At 37.3% G+C, this 17177-nt stretch overlaps 1 protein-coding gene across 3 annotated transcripts in view; it reads left to right on the forward strand.

The window, feature by feature from the left end:
- Positions 1-648: 648 nt before the first annotated feature.
- The window catches only part of LOC110106650 (DDT domain-containing protein PTM), a 30454-nt gene continuing 13925 nt past the window's right edge, over positions 649-17177 (forward strand). Inside the window, exons 1-4 of one of the 3 annotated variants that reach the window (XM_028697805.1) lie at positions 658-870; positions 1001-1815; positions 1933-2619; positions 6121-7453. In XM_028697805.1, the coding sequence (XP_028553638.1) occupies positions 1001-1815; positions 1933-2619; positions 6121-7453 (2835 nt within the window). In that variant the 5' untranslated portion in view covers positions 658-870. Of the gene's footprint in view, positions 1816-1932; positions 2620-6120; positions 7454-17177 lie in introns of all 3 variants that reach the window. The other 2 variants (XM_028697806.1, XM_020836603.2) reach the window with 2 other exon arrangements.

Here is a 17177-nt window from a genome sequence, read left to right on the forward strand (position 1 = left end):
CTTTCCTATAAGTACATAAAATGAAATCAATTTGTCTAATTAGTAACCATAAATCATACATATTTATCTTCCCTTTTTTAGTAGGGCAAGTTCGAATTATCCTATATTCCTAATCTCAAAGTTCAAACATTAAAGTGATTAATGCATGAAACTTTTGCTTCACTCATTAAACTCCATCCCTCTCATTGCTAGACCAACAAAAAGACCAACTACTATTTCTATATAAAATCTAGGTGGTAAAAGGTGCACAACCAATATGCATGTGTAACCAATTTGGCAAGCACTTGTGAGAAATTATATGTATCTTATGTATTCTAATGACTTGGTTGAAGCTAGGCTGGGGGAAAAAAATGTTACCGTTATTTCATTGACTCCCTCTTTTTTATTTAATTTAAATATTTGAATTTTATACTAATTGGCGGCATGTCCGGAGTCATGTTGTCTTAGGAAGTGACCCGCCACCCCGCCCTTCCCCGCATAATAGACCAAAACGAGACTCCTCGCCCAGACTATTAACCCCGCTTTCGAGCCTCTCCGCTGCACCACGAGTCGGACCCCGAGCCAAACCCGGTTTTCCATCGAACCATAAGAGTACCGACTACCGAACCGCCCGAGTCGTGCCGTGTTCTCTCTTAGACCGCTCAATGGTCTGTCTGATTTCTCCCACCCGAAACGAGCGAAAGCCGCCGCAGCGCTCTTTCCGTCTTTTTTTTTTCTTCTGCCGATCTCACTTCCTGTCTCCCCTCGCCGTCTGGCCTCGCCGCGTTCTCTCATATCTTCGCCTTTTTTTCTAGGTTATATAGGAAGGGCTGAAGCTGCAATCGAGGCTGCCCATTTGTCCAATCTCGCTCGGATCGGAGCATTGGCTAGGTATATGCCTTATCCTTATCTTAGATCAATTTGTCTCCCCTTTCGGTGAATGTGATCGGATCTCAGGGTTTCTGCAAATTAAAGGGCTTTCGATTGCTTTGATTGTGCTTTTTATTCTATCTGGGCGTAGATGGGCGGTTCCCCGGCGAACGGGTTTGGTGACGATTGGAGGAAGGAGGAGATGGAAGAGAGGATGTGTCTGGGAACGGAAGCTTCTGGAAGCGGAAGGTGGGATGGTGATGGCGTCGGAGGCAGTGGTGCTGATGGTGATGGTGGTTTGATTGGTGCTTATGTTGGTAGAAATACTTTGGGGGTTGGGAGGGTTCTTTTGGGAAAAGTTGTTTCCTATGATGAGACGAGCAGACTGTTTCGGGTTATATTCGAGGATGGACATCAGGAGGATTTGGAACGGGAGCTGGTGAGCAGGATCTTAATGTTGGATGAGGGAGTAGGAAGGCTTACTCAGAGGAAGAGGAGGCTAGACCGGGTAGTTCCTTTAGGAGGGTTGAACAGACGAACCACGCGATCCAGGAAGGGCATCCCTGACGTGTCTGCTTCGATTGGCCAGGTGAGCTCAGAAGATGTATCTAGGGATGCCGACTCATCCAGTGATTCCTGTGACCATGCTCGGGGTTCTGCTGTTGCTCCGAGTTCTTTTTCTGTGGAAACACATGTCTTGCCATTGGAACTGCCTCCATCTTCTGGCAACATTTCTGTTCCCGAGGGCTCAGTTTCACATCTGTTCTCCACTTATAATTTTTTGAGGTCGTTCAGTCTCCAGTTATTTCTTAGTCCGTTTGGGTTTGATGATTACGTGGCATCCCTCAACTGTACTGTTCAAAACTCCCTGATGGATTCAATCCATTTATCCCTCATGCGAGCTTTAGGTCGGCATCTCCAGATGCTTTCTTCAGAGGGCCCAAACCTGGCCTCCAAATGCTTAAGGTTAGAATTGCTGATGCCAATCTTCAATGTTTCATTCTTCTCCGACTGCTTATATATTCAGCTTGTTTATTTTTAAAATATTGGCTTTGAAATTTGCATTTGAAATGTTGTTCACAGATTATATGATTGGACATTGCTTGATATGTTGACTTGGCCTGCTTTCTTAGTTGAGTATCTGTATATTATGGGATACTTGACAGAATTGGATTTAAAAGATTTCATTTATAGTGTTCTTCAAGGAGAATATTACTGCCTAACTGTGGCTTCAAAGCTCAAGGTATTGCAATTACTGTGTGATGATGTCATAAACAGTGGGGAACTTAGGACAGAGCTCACGATGCGTGTAGGCATGGAAGAAGATAATGACGAAGGTTTAGATGCAAGTCTTACTTCAGAAGATGTACGAACAAGTTTATTTCAAAAACCCTTTCCCCCTGTTTGGAGGAATTCGGTTGTTTTGGGGGAATCTCTTGTGCCTGAAAATCAACATGCTAACTCTGTGGCTTCAGAACCTGGTGCTGATGGATCAGATAATTCTCAGGATAAGAACAGTGATGAATGCTGCCTTTGTGGAATGGACGGGACATTGATTTGCTGTGATGGGTGTCCTTCAGCATATCATTCTAGATGCATTGGGCTGAATAAAGCATTTCTGCCTGAAGGTCTGTGGTTTTGTCCAGAATGTAGTATTAACAAGCTTGGGCCCACTTCTTCTAGGATAGGAAAGGGAGCCAGAGGAGCAGAGGTTTTCGGTACTGATCCATATGGCCGCATGTTTGTGGGGGCTTGCAATTATTTACTGGTGTAAGGCTTCTGCAGCATTCAGTTTCATTTACTTGTGTTCTTTTGTGATGTTTTAGCAGAACTAAAGAAACATTTGGTAAAAGACTTGATAAGAATGAAACTTTTCTCCTTACCTATGATGAAGGCATCTGCCCTGTTTTAAGCATTTAGGTCATACAAGTTCTTTGCCTTGACATTATTTGACGCCATTAGAGTTCAACTAAGGATTTGTTTGATAAAGCACTTTTGAGTGAATGAATATATGTGCATATTTGGTTTTTTTCCTTTTGGTGTATCACATCTGATGCATCAAAGGGTAAGATTAGTTATGATATTTATTCATTAGTTTCTTTCACTCTCCACCCACATCTCTGCATCTTGGCAAGATTATTGAATATTCTGAGGGTTGTGCGCAAGACTTTTTATTTTCCCTTCTGTCTTTCAGCATTGGCATTCCAAAGCACTTGTCTTTAGGAATTCGTATAATTTTTGAAAAAAGAAAAACCATTCGTATTATCAATGAATTCTCATAAAATTGATCTTTCAATTTGCATATACATATGTATATACATATACATATCGTCTTATTACTCTAAGAGAGAATTCTTTATGAAAATTTTGATCTTTATAACAAGTTGTTGATGAAGTTCAAAACTCAACAACTTGCATGGCCCTGGTGTTTTTGGGCTTTGCATTACTTTTCTATTTAACTCCAATTTAGCTAGTTTGAAGCGGATTTTTCTAATATCCTTGAAATTTTTACCAGAGAAAGTTCACATCTTGGTTAGGCTATCATGTGGGCTTGATAGACCAGATGAGCCCAACCCTCTAAATTCCCTTATGGGTTAATAAAACTAAATGGTAATGGGCTTAAAAAAGCTTACTTTAATAGGTTAAGGGCTAGCCCATGAGTTCATTTATCTTTTAAAAGCAGCAATGACACCCATTGGCCATTGCCAAGAGTCTTGAAATTAGACCAAAAACAGTATTTTGGACATGGTTTGAACTTATAGCTTCTTATAAACGTAACAAAATTTTGTTAATAAAATGTCTATTCTTATATTATGTAAAAATTAGTTGTTTTAAAGTTTGTTCGAGTGAAATTTTCATTTACTCATTGTAAGCTTAAAAGTTATTCAAAATGATATTCTAGTTTGCCACTCTCACTTGACATGTGGACATAAATATGGTCAAGTTGATTTTGATTTGATTAAAATTTTAAACAAGTTCTACTTTAATTTTTATTTGAGAAGTACATTATATTATATATAAATGAACCTTAATGTGCACCCCACTAAACGTCCATCATAAATCTAGGCTAGCCCAAGTCGATGCTTAGCTTTGTAGGGCCTAAATGAGGGGCTTAAAGGAGCTTGAACAACCCATTTAGTGCCCTCATTTTTGCCCTTTAAAATTAAATTAAGTATTGTAGAGATGTGGATGCTGTGTTGGATGAGTTGCTTTACACTTAGAAACAGAATGCAAAATGAGTATATACGTGAAAAGGTTGGAGTAGCTCCAGTGACAAATGGGATTAGAGAGAGTCACATTAGATGGTTTTGTCACAAAAAATGTTAGCATTCCAATGACTTGATTAGGAGAGTAGATGTATTAGATCCGAAATATGTTAAGAAAGGTAGAGCTAGACCAAAAAAGATTTGGTTAGAAAGCATTAGATATGACTTTTTTTATTAGATTTAAATGAGAATTTGACCCTTAATAGGACTCAATGGAAAATATAATTCATGTTGCCAACTACACGTAGTGGTATAAAAGCACTTAAGAAAGGTAGAGGTAGACCAAAAAAGATTTGGTTAGAAAGTATTAGAAATGACTTTTTTTATTAGATTTAAATGAGAATTTGACCCTTAATAGGACTCAATGAAAAATATAATTTATGTTGCCAACTACACGTAGTGGTATAAAAGCTCAATGTTATTGTTATTGTTGTTGTATTTGTATGCTAGTATTAGGCCTTCTATCTTCCAGATAGTGTTCTTAGCTTATTTATCAAGGCTGTTTGGTTGCCTGAAAAAAGAATGCAGTGTAGAAGGAATGCGGTGTAAAAGGAATACTTTGGACTTGTTTGGATAATTGTAGAATAAATGCATGACTTTATTATTATTATTTTTGGTTTGAAGTAAAGTTAATGCAATGTAAAGTGTAAAAAGGTTGTGCCCGAGTGGATAATGGGTGGCCGGAGGTGGGTGGGTGGCTCGAGGTGGTAGTGGTCAACAAGAGATGCATTTGTGGTATATTTGGAAATCACCCAAATCGGAGGAATTCCAATTACACCACAAATGAACTAGCCGGTGTATTCCAAATGCACTAAAATTTTACTCTGCATTTCTTTTACTTCAAACCTAACGTCAATATTTTCAAAACATCTGCATTTGAAATACTTTACGCCCTATAGTATTCTAACCAAGTAGCCCCATAATGAGCAAGGTTTCCTTTCAGTAGAGCTGTACTGCGTTTCATCACATTTTTTCTGAATGCAAGCATGTTTACCCCAATAGTGGGAGTTCAGGACTTGAAAAACCTTCTAAACTCTTTATCATTTTATTCGTACTTTAAGACAGAAAAATGAATGTAATATACTTCGAATAGGTGACTCTAAATAGAGCAATCAGTCTCCATCCTGGGATTTGTTTGAGGTGACGTGATGACAACTCCACTGGAAAGCACACTAGAACTAGGTACGGAGGCAGGGTAGAATTCCATCAAGCTATAGCCCTTTTGTTTTTAAATATGTGACCATAAATCATCAGAAAAGGAAGATGCATGATTTATTATTTTCAATATTCAGTGTTTTGTTAATGTCAAATGTGGTGGCAGCATTATTATTATTTTTATTTTATTTCACTTTTTTCCCTTCCTATCAGCTTCTAAGAATGATGCTATTTTTGTTGATATTATCATTTAACCTTTGTGCATATTCCTTCAGGCCATGCCTTTCAATCTTTTATTAATTTACTTGATTAAGTGCAGCTATGGATGCTTGGTGCAACGTTTGGTAAAACTTGGAAAGCTAGAGTTTAAAATGATATATTTAAGAGGCGTTAGGGTAGGCACCTAATGAAGATAAGATAATATATAAAATACAGGTGTTTTGAGTATGTACTGTGAAGGATAAACAATACATAAATGAGATGCAGGAAAATATGAGAAAAGTTTTAGACTAAAGGTAACATGGCTAGAAATTACGCAAATAGAATTTGCACAAAATAATTGGGATATGAAAAGATTGAGTTGACGCATTATCCAACACTATAGGAGCAAACAGAGGATAATTATCAATCTAAAATATTGGTGTTCTGCACGATGTGCACTCCGGATTATTGAAACTCTATTTGTTTTCTTCAGTCTTCTTTCTGTGATTGCTTAATACCCACTTATAAGAGATTGATGTTGTTATGTTATTTATAGTTTTAATTCTTTGTTGTATTTAGAACTTGTATCTTATGGCACTCTATGTCGCTAATGTTGCCTGATATTTTATTGGTTGTTTTTGAGAGGCAGACTTGGCACATCATTGAATGGAGATGCAATTTCTAGATACTATAAACAAGATGACATCCCAAAGGTTTTAGGTGTAATTTCTTCGACTCAAGCAAATGGATTAGCTTATGTTGATATCATCATAGGCATATCTGAATATTTTGAGATTCCAAAGGTCTCTTTCATCTCTGAAATAATTGAGTCTATGAGGAATACTCTGGTTAACAAGGATGGTGCTGTATGTTATTTGGCCAACACCCCGTCAAGGACGACCAACATATTGAATAATTCAGGTGATAATAGTATGAGCAATATAGTGGCAAGCAACTCGAAGCATGGTGTTGCCTTGGATGATGGAACGGAAGGTCCAGTTTCTCTTTCTGTCATGGGTCAGTTTGGTATCTCAGATGCACAAATAAATCCTAGGGAAATCCATGATGTATGTGCTAACAAGGTGCTTGCAACACCTCATGAAATCTTTGTTCCCTTAAATAGTAAGAATCCTACAAATGGAAAGGTTATTTGTTCAGATCCAAAAGTTATCTTGTCCAAACAGATTGAGTCAAGGGAGAAGCTTAGCTTTGGTTCTGTTGTAACTGATCTGTCTTATTCAAACCCAGCAATGCCTACTGAAAAATCAATTTTGTTAAGCAATTTTGCTTTTAGCTCAGGAAATGGGAGTGACATTTGCAAGGAAGATACAGATAGCTCAATATTTTCAACAAAGAATGGTTCTGCTGGTGCATGCTATGAAAGCAGGCATCTCTTGAACGTGTATGATGTCACACATAAAACTACAAATGATAGAGTCTCAACTATTCCTGTTTCCTTCAAGCCTCTGTCATACATAAATCAGTATATTCAAGGTGACATTGCCGCATCTGCTGCTGCTAGTCTGGCTGTTCTCTTAACAAATGACTGTAAAATAACCGGTGTACATGGTTCTTCCAACCACAGGAAACTAGTATCTGCAACTACTGCACTGCAAATGAAAGCTTTTTCTGTAGCAGTTATGAATTTTTTATGGCCATGTGCTGAGAAGAAGCTTATGGATGTTCCTAGGGAAAGATGTGGTTGGTGCATAGCATGCAAAGGCCCAGCTACTAATAAGAAAGGGTGCTTGCTAAATTTAGCTGCATCAAATGCCATAAAAGGACCTACCAGAAATGGTAACCTTCGTGCAAGCAAGCACCATGTAAGTCATCTGCCAGTCATTGCTGCTCAATTGTTGATTATGGAAGAAAGTTTACAAGGGCTTATGATTGGCCCATTTTTAGATGAACGCTGCAATAAATGGCGTAAGCAAGTTAGAGAAGCCAGTAATTGCGGCTTCTTGAAGTCACTACTACTTCAAGTAAGTTTCTTTTATTACTATTTTATCCATTGGTTCTTTTTCTTTAGCCTTCTGTATATTCTAACCTCCATTTTCCTTGATTGGTTTCTATTTTGATCATTGAACTATGCAGTCATCATCATTTGTGTTTAGATGCTTCTATATTCTAAGCAACATATAAAAAGTTTAGTGTGCTAAATTGTTTGTCCCCTCCATTGATAAATTTGTTAACAAAGTTTGTTTAATTATTTTGCTCTGAAGTATGATACTTTTGAAGGATTTTTTCTATGGTGTAATTTTATAACTAGAAAATGATAAGATAACATGATGCCTAAGGATCCATTAGAACATGAAAATCACTCATTTAGACTGCCTTGATTGAGTTTGTTTAAAACAAGAGAGTGATAATAGATTTTTATTCCTTATTCTGGCATCTTCTAGCAAACAGGAATTGAATCTCATTTTTCAACAGAGCTGTATCACTTAAAATGCCACCATTAGAATATACGGTTGCAGATCATGATCATCAGTGTCTTTAAAAATAAGGAGATGAGGAACTTCAATGATAGGAGTATCAATATACATGATATTGTTTGCATATTATGCAGAATCCATTTCGATAGGACTTGTAGTGGAAGACACAATAGGCTTAGAATCCAAAGGAAAATCTATTGGTTCCAAAATTTGATTGCAAACCTGAACTGATGAAGGAGGAGCAATCATTGTGGGAGAAGGAAAGATCTGAACATTTGAATATATCTCTTGAGCCTAAATATTTGATTTTCTTAGACGTGGATGAGCCTTACAACATTCAGAGTGTTTTTGCCTAAAGATTTTGCAAAATAAGTAATAAGGGGGCGTTGAAGACTCACGAGGGTGAATGACCCTATTTGTGCATGTGCCATAAATGTATGGACTCATAAGTGACGGGCGCTTGCTTCACCCTGCGAGCGATCAACCAAGCAAAGTCTTTGGGATGCTTGCTTATGAGAACATTATGATGTTGGATTTGCATCTAACATTTAGGGTTGCTCAAATACTCTAGGATACAACAAGACAGTGTGTGAGAGAATGCTTGCTTATGAGAACATTATGATGTTGGATTTTCATCTAACACTTAGGGATGCTCAAATACTCTAGGATACAACAAGACAGTGTGTGAGAGACAACTTTATGTCCACATTAAATTTCAAAATGATCCTAATAAGTTCGGATAGGGAAGAATGAGACATTAGAATTTATGGCATATTTAATCATTTTTAATGTGTTCTTGCTGACATTGGATGCAGATGTGTATGTAGTTTCAAGTTTATGCTAAATGTCTGGTGATATTTTTGTTTATGTTTGCATGTGTACTCAAACATAAACATGCTGTGCTAATAATTTTATGAATATGCGGTGCGTTTCTTTCATGTGTATTCATTTATTTTTTTCCACCCTGCCAAATGCAAATGCATAAGTTGGCATCTATTGTGTGGGGTTGGTAGAGGGTTAGCCTTAAAAAGTGCACTTTATGTGATACAAAAGTTTTGGCTATTTCTTTCAAAGAATATGATATATTTATGAGTGGTTATTTAATGGGTTGGAAAAAGTTTAAGCTTATCAAAAAGCAGTTTAATGGACATAATCATTTCTCATGGTTTATGAGACTCATACTTCCTATCATGGAAGCTCTAAATGTTTCATGGAATAATTTTGGGTGCTGTAGTTTTGAATTAATGGTTATCCTTATGTTGACATGTGGTTGTTTGGTTAGAGATATGTTGATAGTTATGGTCCAAGGTAGGGGAAGAATACCATTTTTAAAAGGAATAAGTAATGGCTTACATTTGCATGTATGTTTCAAACTCATGTTTTGGTTCGGCACAATATTGGATTGGAATGAGCGGATAATTTGAATTGTCACACTTGGTTATCTATGTTGGAGCCAGAAATATTTCTGTCACAGAAGAAGTTTAAAAAATATCATCAACTTCATCATTAATGGCTTTGGATTTATGAAGAATACCATTTTTAAAAGGAATAAGTAATGGCTTACATTTGCATGTGTGTTTCAAACTCATGTTTTGGTTCGGCACAATATTGGATTGGAATGAGCGAATAATTTGAATTGTCACACATGGTTATCTATATTGGAGCCAGAAATATTTCTGTCACAGAAGAAGTTTAAAAAATATCATCAACTTCATCATTAATGGCTTTGGATTTATGAATCCCTCTTCATCATTATTGTTTTTGTTTTACCATATTTATGATATTAGTATTGTTTCATTGTTTAAAATTGCATAATTTTAGGTTGGTCACATCTCTTTTTTTGATTTTTTTACATTGAGGCGTGTCTCTTGAGTATGTTTGTATCAGGTGTACTGCACTCATTTTCTTAGACATGCCTTGCTTCAATGTGTGAGGCTTGCATCTTAGGGTTTAGGTATTTACCCATGCCACATTCTATCTTGTGGTCTCACTCTTTCATGTAAACCACGAGGCACATGTCCCCAACCTTCCTCCTCTCTCGCCCTGAACATTTTAACCGGCCAGCCCCTTCCTTGTTGCTACTTGTCGCCTGCAGATTGCAGCCTGCTTGCTAAGCCTTTTTCAACAAGGGTTAAGGGGAATATCTCTTCTCCACAACATCTCTTCTTTATGGTAATCTTAGCATTTTTTTTTACAAAACATTAAAAACATGACATAATGAAGAAAAATGATTCATGTAGCCAACCCCACATAGTGGGATAAAGGCTTGTTGTAGTCGTAGTAGTAGTATTTAGGGTTTCTTCTTTTGTGGTTATTTGATTGTTCAAAATTTTTTAAAAAACATTTTGTTAGGATTTTTCTAAAATGGTAAGAGGTAAAGATAAAAGTGCAATAGGACATTAAAAAGACTCAACACGGAGGCAGTTTGCAAGTTGACATTGGATGGAATGACAAAGCATATGTTTATATAAAGGGCTACTATTGCAAAATGGTTGTTAAATGGAGTGTTAAAAGGATAGAGCACCTTTTTGGCTCACACAAAAATTGCAATATATGCCAAGTTGCTTGAGGAGGTGAAAGAAGAGATCCGAGCATATATGATTAGGGTGATGATCTCGAAGAATTTGACATAACTATAATTTGATGACATAATAAATGTTGAATCATGTTATGGAAGAGTATTTTTGGACTTCTGGATGGAGTCATAAAGGAGATTAGAAGGCATTTGGTGTTATAAGTTATTACGGATAATTTTAATACTTGTAAGGTAGTTAGGAATAAATTAATGGAGATCAATGGAGAAGAGAAAACATATGTATTGGATGCCTTGTGTGTCACACTATATAAATTTGATTTTACAAAATAGTTGGTGACTTGCCTTAGCTAAAAAATGCTTTGACCAACGTAAGGAAGATAAGTAAATTCAGCTATAATCATTCATAGACATGGTTTAAAAAAGCATTTGACAGGTACACCTTGAGGACCTGAGCAAAAATTCAGCAGATTTCTAGTATTTTCAACATTCCGGATTCAACGATGAAGTCCATTTCACGAACGGACATCGTTCGTGCAACGTCGCATATCGTCACGTCTAAAGACTGTTGATTTTAATTGTTTTTCTCAAATCGATTGTGAGAGCTGCCCCTTAGGTAAATTTGATGTTATGAACACATCAACACAGTCTGTTTGATGATCAGAGATCATTTGTATAATTTTATGTAGCACCATGCTTGCCAACAGTCATGCTCATCGTCATTTTCAATTGAGTTACGCACGAATGTCTTTTTCTTAGTAAATTTGATGTTATGAGTGCATCAATGTGATCTATTTCATGATCGGGTAAAGTTTTGAGCCATTTTGATAGCGATTGAGGTGTCCCGATGCTTGTGATAAGCGACATATCCATTAATTGCCTTCATCAATTCACTTGATTGATTGTAGAATATGTATAGATGTCAACAGAGGATTGCGATTGAAGAGAGGAGGAAGATTGAGACAACATGACCTAAATGATATAAGATAAGGGAGAAAGCTATTCATTATGATGATGACTTCAATGAAGATCTTGAGTGATGATATTGTTGAGAACTTCTGATTAGTTACTTGTTATAATCTTAGTTTGATGTTATATATTAGGAGTGAGAGAGATAAACTTATTGTGTTAGCCTATTTTCAATTGTATATTTGATTAGTTAGCCCTTACTCCTTGTTTTCATATCATAAGTTATTTTAATGTTTGCATTATACATCTAGTTCGTGCAATTTGTTACTTTATACTTATTTTAGAAAATAAGGAGTAGCGCAATAAGGTTGGTTTAGTTTAGTTTATTTGTTTTAATTAAACAATATACACGCCTACTTCTCAGGCATCCAACTTGATCAAAATCCCTTGGTCTCTTATCTTAGATATTTTGTACATCTCATTTTCTTATTTCTAATAACCATGTCTATTATATAAATCATAAAAAAATATAGCTTTTACTTTACTCGTATTTTTTAATTTCTAGTTTTTTGTTGATTCACATGGCAAGGAGGGGGCCCACAGCTTTGACAGCTCTGCAATCCGTTGGCTGTAGTTGTAGATTTAGTTTTCTGACACCAAGATCCGTGGGATTGATTCCAAGATTTGTGGGATATAATTATTAGAATCCATTAGAATAAATGACTTTCCTCTTCTATTTATTATAATTCATTAGATTAAATATCTTTCTTTTTCTGTTTGTTCTCCTAAAGTGTATATATATGTAATGATTCCAAGCAATAAAATTCGAATTTAATTTCTCCTAAACAATTTCTTAATGGTATTAGAGCTTAGGAAAATCCTAAGACTTCTCTCTGAGTACTGGTGGCAAACCTTCCTTCCTTTGTTCCAACCTTTAGCCGGTGGTAACTCTCCATCATCCAGCCGATAGCGTCTCTTCAAGAACCAGTAGCCCTTGCCCAAAATTAATCTTCTCTTTCAACCGAGAAAACCCAACCGTGTCCATGGATAGCGAGATTTCATCCTCCTACCCAAATATTACCGTTTTAAACACTTGAAACTCTGGATCTGTAGACAACTCTTTTCCTTTTCCTCTCATCACAAACCACAAATTTAATGGGCAAACTTTTTTGCAATGGTCTCAATCGACGAGAATGTTTATTTGCTGGAGAGGGAAAGAGGACTATTTCACTGGTGAAGCCCTTATACCACCGCAAACTGATCGTTTTTATTGAAAATGGAAAGTAGAGAATCATCAGATCATGTATTGGCTCATTAACTCCATGAATGTAGAAATCGGTGAGAACTTTCTTATTTACGAAACAGCCCAAGAAATATGGGAGGCCATTAAAGAGAACTACTCCAGTTTCAACAACACTTTCGAGCTATTCACAATTGAGACCATCCTTCACGATTGTCGATAAGAGGACCTGATGGTAACTCAATATTTTAATACTCTGATCAATTATTGTTAACAAGGTTTAAAATTGCGTAACTGCGCCTCGAGGCGGTTTTCGTCCGTGAGGCGAGGCGTAAGCCTCGAGGCGGTCTGAGGCGTAAGCCTCACGAACACAGAATTGCGTAAATGAAAAATTAAGGGTTTTAGCAGGAAAATAATAGCAATAGTGGAAAATAAGAAAGTAGATGCAATAAAATCAAGTCCCAAAGTACAAAATCACAAAATATTAGTTTAACAAAACTCCCAAAATACAAAAAAAACATATAAAATGAAATCATATCCCATCACAAAATATCAGTCTTCTCAATGTCATGTCTATCATCATCATTCAATATGACTCACTTTTCTCTTTCCTCGTTCAATCTCTTAAAAAAATAAGACCATTAGCATATTCATTGGATATGAACCACTCATTATCGAGGCAGAGCTGTGCAGAATGAACCATATATCCTTTACTGCAGAGCTAGTAGACTGTGTGTGCTGTGTGATACTAGTGGATTGTATCTCCGTTTTTGAATCTGCTTCGCTCCCTCAATCATCCACATTTAGCTATCTTCAGTGCACTTACCTGGATCAACCCTAACCTGCTTCTTCCCAATCTTCCTCATTAACTCCATCAAGTAAATTGAAATAAATGTAACTTTCTTCAACCTCATCAGAAGCTTCACCACAGATCCTTAAAAGAACACTGTCCATAGGGATTGTTTGAACAGGATTTTATCAAACTCCTGCTCTTCATGTTCGAACTCCATCTCTGACATTATAGTCACACCTGTCTCAATCCATGTTCCTTTTAATCTCATCAATGGTTCGCTCGTGTTCTCAACTCCTCTTTTAAATCCAAGTGCGCAACTCATTACATAGAAGGTGCTTTCAACCCTCTTCCATACATCCTATGACCCGCATAACTACTGAAGTAAGGCGGCGATGTAGCAACATATCGGTATTGCATTTTCAAACAAAAGAACCTCCCATGTCCATGCAAACCTGTCGCCGACCCTCTCTAGTACAGCTGCAGGCATCATCTCTGCTTCTTCCTCTATCTGCTCCTGGGAGTAAGTCATCGTTATTGGATCCATAAGGACCTCCGTGCCGCTCTATTATGTAAGAAAAAAAAAAAAAAAAAAAAATAAGTGAAGGAAGCGCTTTCCCTCTCGCTCTCAAAATAAAGCACACCCCTTTCCACTCTCGCTCCCAAAATAAGCACCTTGGTCGACCCTTTCATCAAATTGCTGCTGTTGTAAGTGTTTGACAGTGGTAGTTTTCTTCATGTAAGCACTTATTTCTTCCTTCACATTGTCCGGCACTTTTGCACAAGGTGCTACGTTCTTGTGAGAGCATGATAAGTGCTCCTTTATGCGGGTTACTCCGCCCTTCACAACTTTCTCACAAAAGTTGCACTTTAAATAGACATAGCTCTTCTCTCCGCCGCCAATGTCAACTTGTACACTATACTTCCAAGAAGGGTCCCTCCGCAATGACGTATTCGTCTTTTCTTTACCTCTAACCATGTCTCCTAAAGCAAAAAATCAAATACACTAAAAAAAAAAAAAAAAAAAACTAAACCCTAATTTCTCTTAAACTTGCAAAATATATCCCTAAACTTAATAAAAATACCTAAAATCCAATGTGGAGTACTCCTAGAGGGTGGCCGGAAGTTTCCACTTCGCCGGAGAGGGGCGGCGCCGGCGGGAGGAGCGGCGGGAAGCAAGGCCGATGGCGTGCGTAAGCTGTTTTCGCGACCTGGAGCGTGCGGGAGGGAGAAAAAATCGGGTTTGGCTGAAGGAGACGGGTGAAAGAGATAAAAAGACCTCATTTTAAGTGAGTGGACCCTACCCAGAATTGCGTACGCCTCACAAGGAATTGCGCAATTGCGCCTCTGAGGCGCGCCTCAGCCCCTGTGAGGCTTACGCCTCTTGCAAGAACAAAATTGTGTAGGCTATGAGGCGTTTTTGGGAGGAATTGCGCAAAGGCGCGCCTCAAGGCGCACCTCTCATTGCGCAATTTTAAACAGAGATTGTTAATAATTAGATATGTTTGAACAATATCAATGGAAATGCTCTAAAGATCATGCACTTCACCGAAAGATTGTTGAGACAAAAATAATATTCAAATTCTCGATGGATTTGAACAAGAACTTGGATGGCATTAAAGGATGAATCATGGGAATCAAACCTCTTCCAAATCTCTGGGAGGCCTATTTTGAAGTTTGACGGGAAGAGAGCAGAAAAAATATTTAAGATACGCATGTCGGACATGTGTGTCCAATTTATATTTAATATTTTTTTAATCAGACACATTTTTGGCGGTACGTGTCGGAGGAGTGTCGGACGCATGTCATGTCGGATACGTGTCGGACACTACACACCTCTTTGAGGAGAAGTGTCGGTGCATCATAGCTTAACAATTTTCTCCAATAATGTATGTATTTTTTAGGAATTGGATTCAGAGAAGAAGATTGATAACTCTGAGATGTGTTTTGGGTTATACTACATCAAGACACCCAAATCCTTAATTGCTACTAAGAATCATTCTATTGTGAATCTGTTTGTTGAGAGTCATTCAAGAGTCAATCAAGATAGAGAGATTATCATGTGTCATTATAGATTAGGTCATCCAAATTTCATGTATCTTGAAAAGTTTTTCCCCATTATTTATTGATAAAAATTCGAGTTTGGTCAAATGTGAAAATTGATAATTGGTTAAGCACACCATATCATCTTACACAATTGTTCGTTTTCCAACCTTTTAAACTGTTTGCCTTGATCCATAGTGATATTTGGGGACCCTCAAAAGTTAAAAATATAAGTGGTACAAAGTGGTTTGTGATATTTGTTGATAATTATACTAGAGTTACTTGGGTTTATTTAATGTAGGAAAAATCTGAAGTTGAAAAGATATTCAAATTATTTCAACTGATGATTCAAAACCAGTTTAATACAACAATTCAAATCTTAAAGTCATCCAATGGGAGAGCGTACTTTCATTCTATCATGAGAGAATATGATGTGATACAATCCATGCGAAGATGAGATGCTTAAAGGACGTTTGCACGTTTAGTTTTAGAGAACAATAATAAGCAAGATCTCATGTTGGTTTGAAGGATAACATAAAATATTAAAATGATAAATAGCGTTGGTTAATTGCGTGCCTAGAAGTGAAGAGCATAAAAATCAATCAATTTAATCTACTTTTGCATACGTGAATGGTCTCAACAATAGATCCCTTTGTTAACAATAAGACTAGCTACTACAAGGAAACCTTCACTCAACTCTTCCTATTACTAGGCTTTAGCGGCGAGACCAACAATATCTTTGTGAATTAAAATATAACCACGTTGGAGAAATAAACTAAGAGGCTAAAAGAGTCGGATGTCGAGTTTACCCAAAAATAAGAGAGATGCACGTTCTGACAAGATCGTTAGAATGCTAGGGAAGATGTGGGCAGCAACCAAGAGCGTTCCCGTAACATGGAACAGCCGGGAAGTGGTGCAGAAATTCAAGGCAGCAGCCGTTTTGCTCTTGGACAACAGTTTTCCTGAGGCAGAAGTTCAGGGCAGCAACAATTTTCAGTCAAGGGAGTCTTGGACAACAGTTGGGGATCCTTTTAAGAGGCTGGGATGCAAGTGGTTTGGCTCAGAAAACTTGAACAGCAGACGTTGAGCAGCAATAGGGAAGTTCTGGCATAACCACGGTGAAGTTTCCTTTGCTGGAATTTCATGGCAGCAAGGGGAAGTTTAGGAATTAATGCAGGAGGAATGACCAGGGATTCACATTAATTCTAAAGGCTAGAAGAGGGGGGATTGATTTCAAAACTGAAATTGATTTCAGATTTTGAATACTTTGGAGGGAATTAATTTGAAATTCGATTTCAAATTAATGGGTGATTAATGCATTGATTGGGGTGTTAATGGGGGGGGAAGCCATGAATGGGGCCGGCGGTATAGAGGAGAGAGGGAGGGGAGTTGAATTCAAAAACCTGAAATTAATTTCAGGATTTAAGGAAATTTGGGGGGAAAACTAATTTGAAATTGATCTCAAATTAATTAGGTCTTGGGGTGACATGGTTTAAAATTGCGCAATATGAGCTCGCCTTGAGGCCCGCCTTTGCGCAATTCCAGTAAAAAACGCCTCGATACTTACGCCTCAAGTCTTATGGGATTCAAATGAAGAACCCCTTAGTGATGACAGTGCTGATGACTTATAAGTTCTTATGGGATATGTCATTGCTATTTATTTTTGGAAATTGGAATTATATGTTAATGAAAAGATTATTGGGATTTGGGAAATATAGAATTTTTAGTTGAACAATATTTCATGTTGTCTTATTAT

This window comes from Dendrobium catenatum, unplaced genomic scaffold, assembly GCF_001605985.2.
Source record: "Dendrobium catenatum unplaced genomic scaffold, ASM160598v2 fragScaff_scaffold_998, whole genome shotgun sequence".
NCBI lineage: Eukaryota > Viridiplantae > Streptophyta > Magnoliopsida > Asparagales > Orchidaceae > Dendrobium > Dendrobium catenatum.